General features: G+C 38.8%; 1 protein-coding gene across 2 annotated transcripts; it reads left to right on the plus strand.

Annotated features, from left to right (window-relative positions):
• Positions 1 to 5,350: 5,350 nt before the first annotated feature.
• UFM1 (ubiquitin-fold modifier 1) lies at positions 5,351 to 16,750 on the plus strand. Of its 2 annotated transcripts, XM_010572776.1 has the most exons (7): positions 5,351 to 5,414; positions 5,491 to 5,547; positions 5,899 to 5,956; positions 12,076 to 12,115; positions 12,555 to 12,587; positions 16,182 to 16,295; positions 16,408 to 16,750. In XM_010572776.1, coding segments are annotated over exons 1-6 (258 nt in total). In that variant the 5' UTR covers positions 5,351 to 5,412; the 3' UTR covers positions 16,250 to 16,295; positions 16,408 to 16,750. The 2 variants fall into 2 exon arrangements, with proteins under 2 accessions (XP_010571078.1, XP_010571077.1); XM_010572775.1 differs by having other exon boundaries at positions 16,182 to 16,750.
• The last annotated feature ends 811 nt before the right edge of the window (positions 16,751 to 17,561 follow it).

The following is a 17,561-nucleotide window of genomic DNA, read 5'->3' on the forward strand; positions in this document are numbered from 1 at the left end:
AAATCAAAACTTCTCAAGTCTAGAGACCTAGCATTATGATTTCTATATGACTAATACCACATTTGTATGCAATCTTCTCATTTTGACGGATTATTTTTGAAAATGTTTGTGACACAAGAGAACTGTAATAGGTATTTAATTATTATTTTGTCAAAGGAAGATTATGAAGGTCTGTTAACTTGTCTGATTATTAGCTTTGCATTGTATTCCTAAAGTGTTATAATCTTCCTCTATCTTTGGCTTAATAATGCTTTTTAAAAATCCTATGTATGCCTATATTTTACAGAGAAACCCAGTGACACAGTATGTAATAGAAAACTGCTTTTGTCTCACAGGGGCTGCAGGCTCCTGAAGGCGTTTAAAGGAAGTTTAAAGGAAATTAAAAAGGTTTCTCAGTGGTAGGTACCAACAGGCTAGTTTAAACAGGCTAAATTCATGTTGTATGTTACACCAATATTTCTGGGTTGTTTTTTTTAAAAAAAAGAGAAAACATAGAATCTGTAATTGTTGGGGAGTAAAAAGTCAGGGCAACCCAACTACAGCCAATGTGCTGAGGCAGAGCAGTCCATCTAGCCTAATGTTGCAGCTTGTAGCCTTGGAGTATAGAAACTTTGGCAAAGAAAGGCACACAAAGTCAGATTTTCAGGTTCTGCAACAAAACCAACCTGATGATCATGCAGTGCTATTCCTCACTTTCTGGAGGGCTGACTTTCCTATGGAAAGCTCCCACCAGGGCAAGCAGGAGCAGACTCTCTCCGAGAAAGGCAGCTGACTCCTGCCCACATAGCTGGGCTCTGCAGCCGAGGAGGTGCCTCCACCCCCAGGGAAGAGTCACGCAGGGTTCCCATTGATGAGCTTGACCTGGCTGGGTGGGGGAGAGCCAAGAGACACACCAGCATACCGAGCCAGAGGAGAGGTAAGGGGATGTACCCACCAGAGAAGGACCCTGGCGCCCTGACTATACGAAACGGTATCCAAAGGAAGCCTTATTCCATGTTGCCCTACTGACAAAAGAGGCAGATCTCTGGCTGCTGACCACACCAGCCTTGCCTCCTCTGCCCTGTCAGCTCAGACCTTTCCCTGAGCCAATTCAATGCTCCGAGCCAGCAGGGAAGCATCCGAGTCTTCTGCGGATTTGAATTGACTCACAGGCGGATCCACTAAACAACACAGCCAGAGCAAGGAGCAGCAAGGAGACAGGACGTCAGGAACAGAGAGGCAGAAGCGGAGGGAAAAAAACAGGACCTCTCCTTTTTCATGAGGGTTAGCACTGCCCGATCCATCTGGTGAAAACACAGCCTTACTAGGAGCAGAAGGAATCAGACTGCTATCCATGTGCTCAGTATGGAAGGGATTGGTTGGAGAAACACTATGTTGCCTTTTGCCTCCCTTTCTCCCTCATGTAACACATCACTTGGCAATGCCCATTTGTTCAATTCATTGTTTGCGAACACAGAAGAAAAGTTTGCCCAGTGCCAAGATTTAATTTTCTGGGTACGGGCTAAAAGGCTTAATTCAGTGGTTTTTCAGCAAAGATTCTTGGAAGTTAAATGTTCCTTATTCAGTCCAAACCCAACAAGGCTAAACACACATTTTGCAGGTGGGACATATTTTACTTCATTTCTTAAAATTTCAGATTTGATACTTCCATAGAGTTCTTAGGACAGATGCTTATGTGGTAACCTTCCTCCACATGGGCACGTTTCGTAGCATAAAAATCGGTGCTCTTCAAATGGCACATGCACTCATGAATGTTAGAAATACATAAGAAAGTTAAAAGATTTTAAGACACACTGTGTGCTTCAGAAGCAAAGGAGAAATCTTTCAAAGACACAAACACTGTAGCTTAATTTTATGGCCAGACTCTGAACTGTGGTCATGTTTACTTGTTGCTGAATGAGCAGGAAATTGCGATTCCCAATTCTGTATAACGAGGCTGCTCTAACTGAACGCTCACCAATATATCATATCTAACAGACTACAATAAGGGAGAATAGGAAACAAAGCAGGAAGAAAATAACAGCCTAAATAACATTGCTTTAAACTCAGTTCTCCAGCACACTGTACTCTACATTGTGGGTACAAAATACTATCAAAGAGCTTTTTTTCCCCATGTTGCATATAAGTAAAATAATTATGTTAATTAATTATGGCAACTCAGAAAATGTTTTTTAGGAAATTTTATTCAGGCTACAAGTGTCTAGTAAGGAAATGCCTCCATACAGGATGCAACCACTCAAGAAATAAAACACCTCCCTCCACCCCCCATTACAATTTTAGATATTCCATCTTATTTCAACAAACAGCTGCACCTTCTAGAACAATCTACCCTTTGCTATGAAAAGCTATCATCTTGCTCGGGCAGTTAAATACCAATCAATAGATCTTGGCAAGGTAATTTTTTTTGTACTTTTTAAATTACACTTCCTTTCTTATTGTTCTGTTTATTTCCCCTCTCAACACAAACTAGGTCCAGCCAGGCGGCTACCAATGCAATACGGGCACACGGGATGAATAGCTCCTATGTATTGCAGTACTTTTCTCTCTTGCAATGCTATTTACAAGTAGAAGGATTTCCCTGAAGTGTTGTCAGAGGTATTTTAATTCACCTCAGTCACATCTTAGCATCCAGAGGGATATATTTTTTGTTATTTTCTGGTTTGTTTTTTTGCATTTTCCTGACTTAAAAGCTTTCTGTTGTACTAATGTGTTTACAAATTGCCAGAGATACCAATTGTTTTAATTGCTGAAATTGTCATTCCATTTGTCATCTACACAGCTAGAAAAGCCAAAGCTATGTCTCATTGCTATCACACAACATATTTAAGTGTGGCTATGTAAGAGCTGCAGGGAAAACAAACTGAATAAAGAACTCCACTTTTTTCTCTGGTTTCACTCGCAGAGAAGGGAGGGCAGACTTTGTTGGGAATGGACCAGTTTTTCTGGACCTGAGAATGTTGTTGTGTATAAACCCATTAGCGAGATACAGTTACCTTTGATCCATCCCTGGCTTGTTTGCAGACAGGACACCAAGTCCCATTAACTCTCCCAGCTGAAAGAGAAAAATAATGCACATTCTCCTTCCTTTATACATTGTAAATTCTCAGAAAAAAATCAACCCTGCTAGTTTTCGACAGCATAGTAAAACTATAAATTTCCAGCACTGGAGAAGTCTTATTTTTATGAAGTCACTTGGATTCCTGAATCTACATTCAGAGATCCTGACCCTGATGTTACCATCAAATAAAGATACCATCAAATTCTTGATGCCTGCTCAGGATACAGCTCCAGCACCTTAAGCTGACCTAAGGTACAGTGCAGTATCAGTGCCAACCAGATGTGCTTCCTCATGTCCTTCTTTGTTGCTGGTTCAGGAAGCTGACAAGCTAAAAACCACCTCAAAGGAAAATCTGGAGGGTTTGCCAAATCAGTTCCCTGAACTGACTCTCTACCTGGTCACAAGTGTTGATTCCTCTGCCTGGCAGAGGACAAGAGCATGAAGCCAGAACACAGGACTACCCAGGCCTGGATTTAGACTGTTCTCAGCATTATAGCTCGCATATGCTCAAACCAAATTTAACCAAGTAAATTTGGGTAGTAAAAGCAGTCCAGCTTCAACAGCATGAAGATTTGGGTGCGCTTATTTCCTCAGAGGGGAAGTCCTTAGAGTGAAAGGCAAGAAATGAAGTTCTAAAAAGATCAGTCTTTTATTTCACATCTGCATTAGTGACCTTGGCACAGAAAACAGCAATGCATTAATGGAAGCTGCAGATGACAGAGAGTTGTATAAATCCAAGACATAACATCATACAAAAATAACTGATTTGAAGAGGGCAAGAATAAATACGGGATGACATTTAGCTACACAAAATGCAAGGTGACATGCTCAGAGATGACTATTAATTATTTCTAACTTAAGGTGTGATCTCTTAGAAGCAGGGGGATGAAAAAGCCATGATATCACTAATGGATTACAGAATGAACATGAGCCACCAATGTGATACAGTTGTGAAAGGCAGACACGATAACATAAAAGCAGGAGATATAGGGAAATATTAATGCCATTGTACAAACTGCTAGTGAATTTCTTCTCTTTGTTATTTTTTGAATTTTTTTTAGTTTTGTCTATGTTCAAATAAGAGCAACACAAGGGTGAAAAACTGAAGTTCATGGCTGGGCACTGAGCCAGTCCTTAGGTAAGAAATCAGTAACTCCAAAGTGTCAGTTGCCTTTTACATGCCATTTCTTCTACCTTAACCCTAATGAGACTCCAATTAAAATGAACACGACAAAGTGCTTTGCCATGACCAGTCCGGCAAGCAGTGCGTGATAACAAGCACCTCAGCCTACAGTGAAAGCTGTCCTTCCCGCAGACGGTAGAGACTAGAGAAAATATGACAGCAGTCTGGCAAAATATTTTCTACAATGGCAATACTGACATACCCAGAGTCAGAAACTCACTCATCATCTGTACTAACAGATGAACAAGCATTAAAGACAAAAATTACTTTGCATTTCCTTACTTAGCCTTTAAATTAGCTTGTCAAAAGTCCCAGGGGAACAAAACTGCTGGTTTTCTGCCATAAGAGTATCCACCACTACCCAAACAAGACTCCAACTCTAGCTCACCCATCCCAAGGAAGAAGTGAACGATTTTGAATGTTACGAAGGCGGGAATCGCCGTGTACTTGCATCCGCCTTCCCCTGCGCAACTCCCGCGGCACTTTTCGGTTCGAGAGCGGCACAGGGACTGGAAACCGCCGGGAACCAGACGGGCGGCCAACCACCCCGCTCTCCCGCCCGACACATACACGTCTGCACTCGTATATGTACGCGCAGGTACGCGGATCCGTACACAGACGTACACCTGCGCTCGTACACGAGCACACACGCAAACCCAGCAGCCCCTTAGTTGCTCAGAGGAAGGGGGACTCTTCCTTGGTCAACGGCCCCGCACCTCGGACTCCGCCGGCCCGCTGCGAGGCGCGCAGGCCGCCGCCCGCTACGTCCCCCAGCCGGGCCGGGCCGGGCCGAAATCGGCCCCGCTACCTCCCCGCTCCCGCTAGGGCCGCCCGGCCGTCACTTCAGGACGCCTACGGAAAGGCGGGGGTCCCACTGCCTCAGTCCTCCCTCCGCCGCGGCGAGCAGCCAGTGCGGCTGCCTGATTAGAAATCCTCACAAATCCCCCGGCGCGCCTCGTCCACCCCTCAGCCTCTCCCCTCGCCTTTCCAGTAACGGGTACCAAGACAGAACGCCCCCGCTTCCTCCCCCGTAGCAGCCGGCAGGACGGTTTTCTTTTCCCTTTGCCGTCAGGCGCGCCGCGGGCAGCCCAGGAGGCGGAAGGGAGGGGGGCGAAGGCCCCCTCGGGCGGCGGTTGACGTGTGAGTGAGGAGCGGCGGCGCCGGGAGCATCATGTGAGTGAGTGGGTGGCTGGGCGAGGGGCTCCGCGCCCCCAGCCCTAACCTGGTGCTTTCTCCTTGCTCTCCCCAGGTCGAAGGTCACCTTTAAAGTGACGCTCACCTCGGACCCGCGGCTGCCCTACAAAGTGTGAGTGGTGCGGCGGGCTGGGGCCCTGCGTGACGCGAGGGAGCCGTGGAAAGGGGCGGCACCGCAGGCTGTACCTGCGCCTGGGCCGCGTGGCTTCTAATGGTCATCCTGACAGGGCTTTCGAAGAGGCGGTTTTCTGTTGTGAAGTCACCCGTCTGGGCTTTTCTGCTTCGTTCTGCTGCCACGCGTATGTTTTTAGGCTTTCACCTAGACCTTAAGTAGCACAGGCACGCCTTTGGCAAGAATATTAGTGCTGGTGAAAGTGACGTTTTAACTAGTAGTTTAATAGCAAATAAAGTCGCTTTTCAGTTTGTCTTAGCGGTCACGTACTTGCTTCCATTGTAATTTCAGGTTAAGCGTGCCTGAAAGTACCCCTTTCACAGCTGTCTTGAAGTTTGCTGCAGAAGAAGTAAGTAGGAAGTGATGACGTTGGTTTTTAACTTTTTGAACATTCCTGAAAGCAGAAGCTTTTTTATTGTAAAATAAAATGGTTAATTCAGCAGAAATAATGCTCTTGTTAGATACACATGGATGCAAGCTTTACTGATGTCAGTGTGGGCCTGCCAAAACTTTCAGAATCTGAAACTTAGCTGTTCTTGCACAGTTTACACGTCAGCAGCAGGTATTGACAGACTTCTTGTTCTTTGTGATTAAATTAAGCCATTTTATATCGATAACACAAAAATTATGATGGTGAACATAATTAAAAGATACTGCTGTTGAATACTTAATATTTTAAATTGCTTATGTAGAATATCCAGAAAATTATCTAGAATTATTCAGGAAATTCTGAAAGTCTTCTCACATTCAGTTCCAGTAATGTCTGGTACTGGAGGACATATGATTTTTTATTACAGAAGGTATTGTGATTAGCTATATGGGAGATTCAGAAAAACAGACTTAAGTGAGTAAGACTTTGATAATGCATTCTTTGGCTTCTGGGTGTTTGACCTTTCATGTGGAATCCAAAACCAATAGGTGCCTAAATTCCCTATATAAAGTATTTGAAGAGATGCATCCTGTTTGTTTCAAATTAAGCGTACAGAGATTAAGATATGTTCATCTGGGTGTAAACAGTAAAATAAAGTACTCAAAAGCATGATGTCTTTTTTCATCTCGTCAGCAAACAGATTCAGCTGAGAGTCTGTTCTTGCAGTTCCACTTCTGTCTTTTTAGGACAACTTGGGAAATTTTGGGTTATACAAAATTTCATTTTTTCAAGCATTGGAATTGTAATAAAATAAATAATTAGGAAGGATAATGGATTCCATGTCTTGAGTCTCCTTATGTTGTTAGTGTTATACCACTATGTGACAGAAGTTCTTAGTGGAAACACAGCTTGTGCGGGGAGGTTGTGGATTGTTTGTTATAAGTTTACTTGAGCAGAATAATATACAGAATGATAAAGATATTTGCCGATTTAGTTGCTTTTTTTTTTACTGTGGTTTTTTTTCCATTATTTTTAATCTGAACTAATGCAGCTGTGCCCACACAACCCATACTTGGAGACCTAGACTGAAAAGTCCAATAGAACTCTGAAGTGCTGTTTGTGCTGTAGGTGTAGGCTGCTTCCAAAAGAAACAGTCCTTTTCCCCTTCCAGTCCTTGTTACAGATTCCTGTCACCGGACAAATGCCAGATCGAGGTCTGATGGAGTTGCACGCTGAGTTGTTCAAATGGGATCGTTAATCAAAGGGTCTTTTTTGAAGTTTCTTTGCTGTATTAGTCAGTTGAACTTAGTTCATTGTCTTTATCAGGCTCACTTTTACTACCACCATCTGCAAGCAGCTTAAACTGGTGTGGGGTGTCGTATCTTCCAAAACTGACCCTGGTTGATGCTTCTGTGCCTTCTGTCACCCATTTGAAATGTACTGCCACAGGTTCATCTTGGAGAGGGAGTGTGGGTTCAAACTAAGCTATTTTTCTCTTGCTGGATTAGTCTTTAGGCCTGTTATTTCTCTAATTTGGATTCATGCCATTGATGCTAGCATGAGGGACCACAAAAATGAGTGGGACTGAGTAGTTGGAGATACAAGGAGTGAGGGGCCACTTCTGGTGGGAGGGTTGCCATCAAGCCTGTTAGCTTTACCTGCTCGTGGAACCACAGTGTTAGTTAGTGATAGGGTCCTCTGCAAAGTGGATTTAAAGAAGAATTAATTACTTAAATATTCACATTGAACAAACCATTCTTTTAGTTGATATGAGTATTTTGAGCATCCATGGGAGTTTTGCTGGTTGACCTCACACCACTCTGGATCAGCAGAGCAATTGTAGATGTTTTTTGGAGGCTCACAAGAAATACTGAAAATGTGTGATGGAAGGTAAAAAAGCCCAGTGTTGCTAATGGTCACTAGAGTAATTCCATTAAATGTCTATACAATAAATTTTATTTTAAAGAAAATACAAATAACACTTTATTAACTCCCCCCCCAGTGTGAAACACTTTTGTATTAGCCTGAGTCAGTGTTAAATAGAAATTAATAACATGAACATATGATTGATTTTTCAGAATATGGCACTGATTTTAGTTGTCTGCTGATGTGTTACTAAAGCTTTTTACATCTCTGTGAGACCAGGCAGAACTAAATGCTTTGTAAACAGAGAACAAAAAAGACTTAGACTCTTCCCCAGGAATGAAGCCATTGTGATCCTTGGTGAACTAGCATTGAAAAGGAGAGAGAATTTTTGTCTTATGTAAATGTTTTTTGTTCCTTGAACAGCATAGCTTAACATTAACTGTGCTGTGTATCATGATTCAGATACCAGTTTCACAGTACCTTATACAGAACATGTAAGGAAAAGATCAACCTGTAGCCCTGGGTTTTGGACAAAGATGTTAGTTGGTCTCCAGGGGAAGTGCATTATCTCCTTGGTGATTAAAGCTCTTGGGACAGAGAAGGATTTAAGTTTTGGCTGTTTAGCCTTGGCAAGTTCCTACTGAGGTTTGGGTTGTGGGTTTTTTTTCCTCAGAGTCTTAAAGTTTGACCAAATCATGACCAGAATTCCTTTGGAATAGTAAAACTGTAGCCATACTGTAGAATGGTTGTCTTGTGTATCAAGTTTCAGTCACAGTGCTTTGTCAAAGGTTAACAGTTTTTCCAAGTAAAGTTTTCTGAACTACTTGCACTGCACAAAACAAGATGTGTTCCTTCTTTTTTTTTTTTTTTAATTGGAAATAACTGAAATACATAACAGATTTTTTTTCTGTCATCTCTAGCACATCATGTAACATGTGAAAGTTCATTGTACACAACTCATGATAGGCAGAGCTGGAAGTGAAAGAAAATTGGACCATTAAATGGCGAGGTCTCAGAAGTCTCAATTATTTGTAGCAGTCTCAGGCCTTCCCAATATATACATTTGGCAGTGATAATTTGGATAATGCAAATTTAACTCTTTCCTTTTTTTTTAGTTCTCTGTTTGGCTTGCAGACTCTCTATAAAACTACAAATTGAAATGTAGGGTATTGGAAACACTACCATCTTCCGTTTTTACCTATTTGTAGTTCTTCCCACAATTGTCACACTTTATTGGGATAGTGTTAATGGTCTCACTTACAATGTGTGCTATCTATTGGTTTTTTCCTTTATCTGATACAGCTACTTAGTACGTACCTCATGTGTACATTTGCACAGTACTTACAAAAACCCTCACATTTGTGGAATTACTACTAAAATAGTCATCCATTTCTATTAAATAAACTATTCTTTCATAAATGTATATTTTTGAAACTATTTTGTTTTTCTAACGTTACTCTTGATAGATTGGTGCTAAAATACTATGGGTTAATGCACTTATCTGCTATTCTTTGCACTAAAATGAGATGAGCTTATTGCTGTAGAGGATTTTTATCATCATTGTAAAAAGTGTGAAAGGAATATAATTGTTGGTATGTGATTGTATCTTTTCCTTATAATTTGACTGTAGATATTGATAAATGTATTTCCTAGTATTGGGGAAAATAAGTTGTGTGGCAGCCTCAGTTATCAATTCATAGGTTTTTAAAGCAAACAATCTCTTTGTTTAAAGTGTGTGAGTTTGGGGCTGGATGTTACCCAATTTGGTTTCAAAGAAAGCCAGGGATGATCTGCTGAATACAGAACTTCTTTGCTACTTGAGTAACCATTTGACTTTGCATCACAGAAAGCTTGTATGTTTTCAGCATGGGAAACATATGCTTAGCAATCACAGGAAGGATTTTTAAGTAGTGAACCATATTGCACCAAAATACGTGTAATCATTTCCAAAGGTAGTTTCTCTTTCTGTATTATACTTGTGATGATTTTTACGTGCTGAGTATATAGCTGAGAACTATTGCTGTTTGGCCGAGTATTTTGGGCTAAGATAACAAAAGTGTTTTATTCTCTTCTAACACAATACAATATGAAGTAAGAAGAGAATCTTAACTAGTGCTTCACTGACTGATTGCCACACAGTTCTCATGTGCACCTAGTGTATTGGGATCTGATAGATACTCCTACGGAAAAGCAAAATGGCATAAAATAAGTAGAGACGTCCATCCTTCTGTGAATGATGCATCCCTTCCATGTTTTGTTGTGTATCAGAAGAGATAGGGAAGAAAGGCACTCAATATTCTAGAAATTACTTTGGGGGGGTTTAAAATGATTTAGGATGAAAGGTCCATGGTATCAGTTACAATGGAAACCTGCTTGTTGAAAAATAACTGAAGTATTAAGTTAAGCATATATTTGCCACTTGTTCATGGGTTTTTTGTGTTTTATTCTTTTACTTTTTTAATTGGAGGTGGACTCATTCCAGGAGGCAGGACTTAAAATGATTGACATTAACAATAGCCCACTGTTCAAACTTTATAATAAACTCATTTTCTCCTATTATGAAAAAAGAACACCAACCCACAACCTCCCTAAAAAAAAAAAAAACCAAACCTGTTAAAAGATTTCTCCTCAGAGTGCTAAGTCAATGTTCCCAAAGTTAGTGAACTTGGGAATGAAGGCTTGCTTTCTTCAGCATATGATATATATGCATAAGCTATTATGATGGCATATTATTTTTTACATTCTTACTGTGAAATATGTAGCTTTTATTTTATCAACTTTGTTATTCAAATCTGAAGACAAGTTGTTACTTTCTTCATGACCTTTCTGCAGTGACACTGGTATCTAATTTTGTGTGAAAATGACCATTTTTGTGTCACCCTGCAAGATGAGGAGGTGGCATGATTTACCTGCTGTGGATAAAAAGCTAAGAGAGATCAAGTAAAAAAAAAAAACCTGCTAATTTTGTGTGTCTGGAGATAAATAGGGCAGTGTTTTCAGTATACTAATAATTAAGTACTGTATTTAGGCATGGTTTCTGTGAGCTTTAGCTAGTGCATAGAGCTTCTGCAAATTAGACCTAAAAAATCTTGAGTTGAGCAATCAGAAAATGAAGAAAGCACAACTAGTGAATGCCATTGAAAGGCATGGCTGAAATGACTTGTTCAGAAGATGGGAGAGCTCTGCAGTTCTTGCAGGGAAGCACTTGGTGTTAGCATTCATAGTTATCTGCCCTTTCTCTTACGCAATATAGAGAGGAGAATGAAGTGCTTCGAGAGGAGGTTTCACTGATACTTGCTAATTGCAGAGGCACCAGTCTTCTGCCTTATGGGTTGTTGATTGTGCTAAGTAAAGGAAGTCCAAGGAGCAATCTTTTGTCTTAAGACCAACCAAGTAACACTGCCTGACTTGTACTCACCCTACCCTTTCTGTCCTCTGTGGTCCAACCACATTACATAGTGCAGGATTTTTCTCTGGCCCTGCCTGGTTCCCTCTAGTCCTGAGAAGTAATTATTTTTGGCTTCCCCATCTCAGTTCAGCTCTTCTGAAATCATTTGAAGCCTATATGCAGTGCAGCCCCACCTGAGTAGGGCTTCTTGTATTGTAAAACTGACCACGTATGATGCGCGTGGAGGTGGGGTACCGAGGAGACACGTGGGGGTGATTGAGGGTGCAAAGCCTGCTTAGGCTGGTGTCAGAAATCTGAGGAGGGAGCCAGATCTGATGCAGTGCTGTTAGTGCTTCTTTGCATAACCAAATCCTGGAGTGAGCTCTTCGCTTGGAGTAGTGCAGTTGGAGAGCTCTCGATGTAGCCAGAGAGAAACCTAGAAAATGGGTCAAAATTAACCAAGATTACCTCAAGCTAATTCTTGTTTAGCTCCTGTTAGATGTAACAGGTATGCTTCTTAGAAGCTTCTTTCCATACATGTTTTAGGTATTCCTTTATTTAGTATAATAAGTAGTATTTCTTAACTTTGTGGATGCTTAACTTTTAGGTTTTATCCAATGAGTAATAATAATTGGATTTATTTAGTTGTTTAGTACTGCAAATTTTGCATTCTGTATTGAGGTGTCTAATCAACTTTGACTTTAAACCTTTATTTTGCTCTCTTTTCTGACAATTTTTTTGTACCTGAACCAGCTAAAATTGTAATTGCTATGAATTTTCCCCATATATTTTCTGCTTTAACTGTATCTCTTATGTTATATTCTCCTACTTTTATTTCCTTTAGTTCAAAGTTCCTGCAGCAACAAGTGCCATTATAACAAATGGTAAGAATATAGTTTATATAATTTTTTAATAGTTTTTGTATTGTAGTTTCAGTGAAGAGGTATTGATAAAAGCAAAAGTTTTTTCTTTCACAACCTCTACAGACAGCAAACTGGATTTAATAAAATTGTAGCATTATTTAAGTTAGTTATGCATGGGATGATGGTATTAAACCACTAATATTATTCATTTGGTTTTGTCCAGATAGGTAGCTCGGATTTTCTGTGCTGAAAGTTTCTTGTTAGCTCCTGTGATAAGACTATTTTTGGTTACAGGAAACAGCTGCATGAAGACCTGATGTAATAATTATATCTTGTTGGTATATTACATTTTTTGAGCTGTAAGTTTAGTGTAGTAAATTGCAATATGTCTGTTTCATCTTCCCCTCTTTTTTCTCTTCTTTCTTTTTTAATCTTCTTTTTAAAATTTTTTTTTTCCTAGATGGTATAGGAATAAACCCTGCACAGACAGCAGGTAAGTTATTATTTATGAAGCCCAGTATTAAAAACTTTTCTTTTAAACTAATGCATAGCACTCAGGGTTAATTTATATTTTAAGTTTTCATTTCTTAAATGGGAGAAGCATTATAATTATAGCTATATTTTTCCCCACTTTACCTAGTTCAGTAGTATTTGCAATTTTAGCAGCACTTCTCATGAGATATGTTTAAAAAATAATACACAGTTTTAGAGCAGGAACTCTAGGTGCTTTGGAGAACAAGGTTTCAAGAAGAGAGGATCTGGTTGCCAATAGCCCTCTTGTTCTCACCAAGGGATTCCATGTGAGAAATCTCTGATTTCAACTGTGGAGGCTTGCTATGAGACAAGAATTTATCTCTGTCACAGAAAAGTGTAAAGCTTTTCCCCATGACCTCCTGAAATACATGGAAATGTAGTACAGATGTTGAATTGTACTAATAATGGTCTGTTGTCTGGAAGCAGGCTTCTGTGGACTTGTTCTTGAAAAGCTATACTATTAAATTAATCTGGAAATTATTACAGTTATCTAATCTCGACCCATTTGAGACGAGAGTTAGAGTGAAGTATCTTGTTAGGGAAGAAATGTTGATAACTTTCTACTAAGAAATAATAAAAATGGCTTTGGTGCTTGTGGAACCCAGTCATCCAGTGAAAACTGTGAATCTAATTTTACTCCTGCTTGCAAACGTGATTAACAGTTGATGGAGACTTGCCACTTCTCTGGTTTTTTGCATGAAATCTCTGCTATGTCTCATTCATTTGTGCCCTCTGTTTGCCAGTCATTATTGAAGATACCACACCAGGTTATTTTTTTTTCAGATCTAAAGAGACAATAAGAAAGCAAGGTATTATCAGCATACTTAGCTACGTAAGATAAATAGTATGAAGTAAATCCTTGCAGAGCATGTAATAGTTTCTGATAGTTAGAAGAGCAGTTGCTTGACGTTAGTTTGGGGAATGTCTTGGAGTTGTAAAAGGAACCATTTAAGTGTAGCGACCCATTTCTGAGGTCTGTGATTGCATCAACAACATTTGAAAATGAAGATCAAGTGAGTGTCTGGCTTTATGCTCCACTGGAGGTTTCTGTTGTTCTGGGGCTTGCTTTAGGACACCTGGATTATAGTTTGACAGGTGTACTGCCTCAGGCAGATTCCTCCCGATGCTGTCCTCATCGTGATCTCATGACCAAGTGTATTAAAAACAGATAATAAAACTAAGAGTTTGGTTTATCTACTAGATCATCACCCACATGTAAAGCCACATTTTCATATGACCACTCAAGAATACTTAGGCAAAATAGGTAAAGTCAGTTGCTTAAGCTAAAGGTATACTTATGCTGTTTCTCTTCCTCAAAAGTATACTTTCATTTTATATTATGTAGCTCAAATTAGTTGTAGCTTAATCCTGCAAAGTAAATGTATTTAGGACTACTGGACTCCTGAATGAAAACATCCATGTGGTAGTTCATCATGCTTGCAGCTATTCATATTGAATTCACAGCTCCAATTGATTTGTGTTACCTCTCCTAAGTTCTTAGAAATGTTGAGGAATTATTCAGTAGTAGTGTATGACAGCATCTCATAATCAAGCATCAGGCAAATCAAAAGCATCTAGATGCAAAATGTTGTCATCACAATCTTAGTCCTATCTGCAAATGAAAGATTAGGCACATGGATTGTACATGGATTATTCTTTTTAACATAGAAGGTACCATTGCCGTAACAGTGCTGTGTGATGTTGGCCTTAAACTGTGGGGGGAAAAAAAGAAAAAACAAACCCCCAACCCCCACCCCCACCCCCAAAAAGAGCAACCAAAAAAGGACCTATGCGAAACCCAAGACCCAGACCAAAATCCCTCCTCAGTTTACAAGTAAACATATATAATTTAGATATAACATTGTGTTCAGCCTTATTCATTGATATCTCAAAAATCTGTTAGGGTAAAATGCACTCTTTTTTTTTTTTTTTACATATATTAAAGTTCTTGTAGATTGAAATTACTTTAGTCTTCAGAAACTTCCCAAAATAAGATGATCTAGGAATAAAATTTTAGTAATCCTTGGGGATTTCAGAGGTTTTGCACTGTTCTACTATTTCCCTACCTTTCTGAATAAAAGTACTCCTCAAGTATGACTTCCTCTCATGCTCCCTACCTGGTTCCATGGAGCAGCGGAAATGAAAGCTGAAAAAGCTAGGCTTAACGCTTAATTCCTGTATTGATTTCAATTTTAAATCCTTGATAGTTCAGGGAATAGTATGCCATAACTTTAATAAAACTGCTGTGATATTAATGATGGAAACAGACTGAGAGGTGGGGTGAACTGCTGTCTGTGTGAGATGCAGCTGTGGCTTGTTTTAAAATTTTAGAGTTTTATGATGGCTATTGCAATACAGGTACTTTTCATCTAGATTAGTAAGCTTAGTTCTCTGGTTTGCTGGTGTGACAGATTTGTGTTCAGTGGGTTTTATAGATCTCTTCAGTATGTGGTCTTGGCAGATCTCTAAAAACAGAACATCTTCTGGTAACACATTCCTTTGAACTGTTTTTCTAATACTCTTTACATTGAGTAAGTAGAACAGTTTTGATCCTGATCCACGTGCTGGAAAAGTGAAGTTTGAAAAAGGGTAGCTTTGTTCCAATATGCTAATAACTTGAACAAATGTTAAATATCTTCATCTTTTTTATGAGAGCGTTCTACCTCCCTGAAATGGGGTGCTTGGGAGAGAAATACAATTATTCTGTTTTTACAAGTCAAAGCAAAGATGAATAAGAATAGGCAGATATTATTAAAACCTGATATTGTAGAATTACATATAGTCTGTTTTGTGCAGTAGCAGTGTGAAGTAAAAAAAAAGTTCCATACAGTAATTAAATAATGCATCACTTTTAGCAATGTGTTTTCATTTTCAAATGTTACATTTAATAGAAGAAAATAGCAACCTGAATGACAATCCTGAATACATGCAGGAAATATTCTAGACATCTAAGTATAAGAAACTTCTAATTTTCATACTATGTCCTCTTGAAAAGACTGTCATGATTAAGACTATATGGTAATAAATATGAAGTTCAAGATTTTTTTTTTTATGCTAAAATGAGACTGACTTATGCTTGGATATGTGGAGAGCCTTCCTAAAAGAAAAGTACAGTTGAGGTTCTGAAGTTAGAAGCAGATAAGTACTGAACCAAGGAGAGAATTAAAAATGTGCACGAATGACCTCAAGTTAAAAAAAATAATTATGGAGAAGTAAAACTTCATTTCCTGGTCTTGAAATTATTATAGTGTATAAGTGAAATCAGACATTCAAGTATGGAACTGCAAAGTTTGAAAGGCCATAGCTTGGAAGTCTTATTGGATGACTTTGTGTCTGGCACTTTTATTTAAAAATAAAGAGTTCTTTGTAGTAAAAGGGATAAGGTGAAATTCCATGGTAACATAAAAAGTATATTTCTGGTATATTAGAGGAATTACTACAAAGATGTTAAACACTGACCTAATGTATTATTATCCTTTAAATGTGTATGCTTGCTTAGGTAATGTTTTTTTTGGTTGGTTGGTAACACATTCTGTTTTGTTTGTTTGTTTAGGAAATGTATTTCTAAAGCATGGTTCAGATCTACGGATTATTCCCAGAGATCGAGTTGGGAGTTCTTAATATCTCCTGAAAGCTTTGCAATAAGTGACATTGCCATGCAGCAAAGGTCTATTTATTTTGGAACCCCGAAAATGCAGCTAATGAATTGGCCTTTTTTAAAGCTAGCAAAAATTACTTCCCAGGGTTTGGTTTTTCGTTGTTGTTTTTTTTAAAAACAGAGATAAGGTTTCATTTCTTGTTAAAATATTTTAACTCATGCACTGATTCTTCCCTGACTAGTAGAAGAATGGGCTGATGGCTTGTTATGTTCCTGAAAGAAAAATGGACTCCTCTATAGGTGTTACTGACACCACAAAGGTAAACACAGGCATGATCAATAGATATTTAAAATATTGGATATTATTGAGCCCACTTTGTGGAAGAGGGAACTGCGTTATGATTTTGCTACAAAGAAATTGTTGCTAGTGAGTGCTAAAACTTTTTTTTTCCTTTTGTTTTTTTCTAAACTTACTTTCATGTTTAGAGGAACAGTTTTCACATGGTTCAAGTATTAAGCTGAAATAGAAGGGAAATTTCAGGGGTTTGTTACTCAAATAAGTAAATAACTGCCAATGTTCCAAAGTAATTGTAAGATTTAATTGCTGCAGATATTTTAGATAAAGGAGAAAACAGAGGTTTCTATGTGTTAAAACTTCATTTGACATATTGTGAAGTTAAATTAAATGCAGTTTCAGAAAATTTATGAGACCTAATCTCCTCACATGAAGTGCCATCAGCTGAGGATTGCACCGTGATTTGGGAATGTGTAGGTACTGGTCCAATATGTCATTCCTTTTTCAGTAAACTAATACTGGGTTTTTTTCTAAAAGTCTTGTTTTGTTACTGTGTGTTACATGGGAAACAGCATAGAATTCACTGAAATGTTTGTGTTCAGATTATATGCTTCTTGTTTATAAATTGCCAGGAATAAACTATCAGTTGTATATTTTAATTGGGAAAATTCCTGCTTTTCTTGAACTGGTAATCTACTTTGTGCTTTAATATATTTTGCCAAATCTTACCCCGTTGTGTTTTTTTCTGTCCTACTGAGTTTAAAAGAAAGAACAATGGGCAATGTAGTGCTTGGTTAAATGAGTATTGTCACAAATACAACTGTCCTGTGCAATAATTGTGCTTTACAAAGATGTTCAGATAATATGTCAGATAGTGCAGAAGAATAAAATGCCCTTCTGAGTGGGTGTATGTTGAGTATATAGGGGAAAACTCTTCTGAAAGTGATATTTGACTATGAACATTTTCCAAGATGAATTGTAAAATTCTGGATTTTCCTTTATTTTAATAAACAATTATATGAAAAAAGTACAAACTTTGT

The sequence above is a fragment of the Haliaeetus leucocephalus genome, unplaced genomic scaffold, assembly GCF_000737465.1.
Source record: "Haliaeetus leucocephalus isolate CR32 unplaced genomic scaffold, Haliaeetus_leucocephalus-4.0 Scaffold351, whole genome shotgun sequence".
In the NCBI taxonomy this organism is placed as follows: Eukaryota; Metazoa; Chordata; class Aves; order Accipitriformes; family Accipitridae; genus Haliaeetus; species Haliaeetus leucocephalus.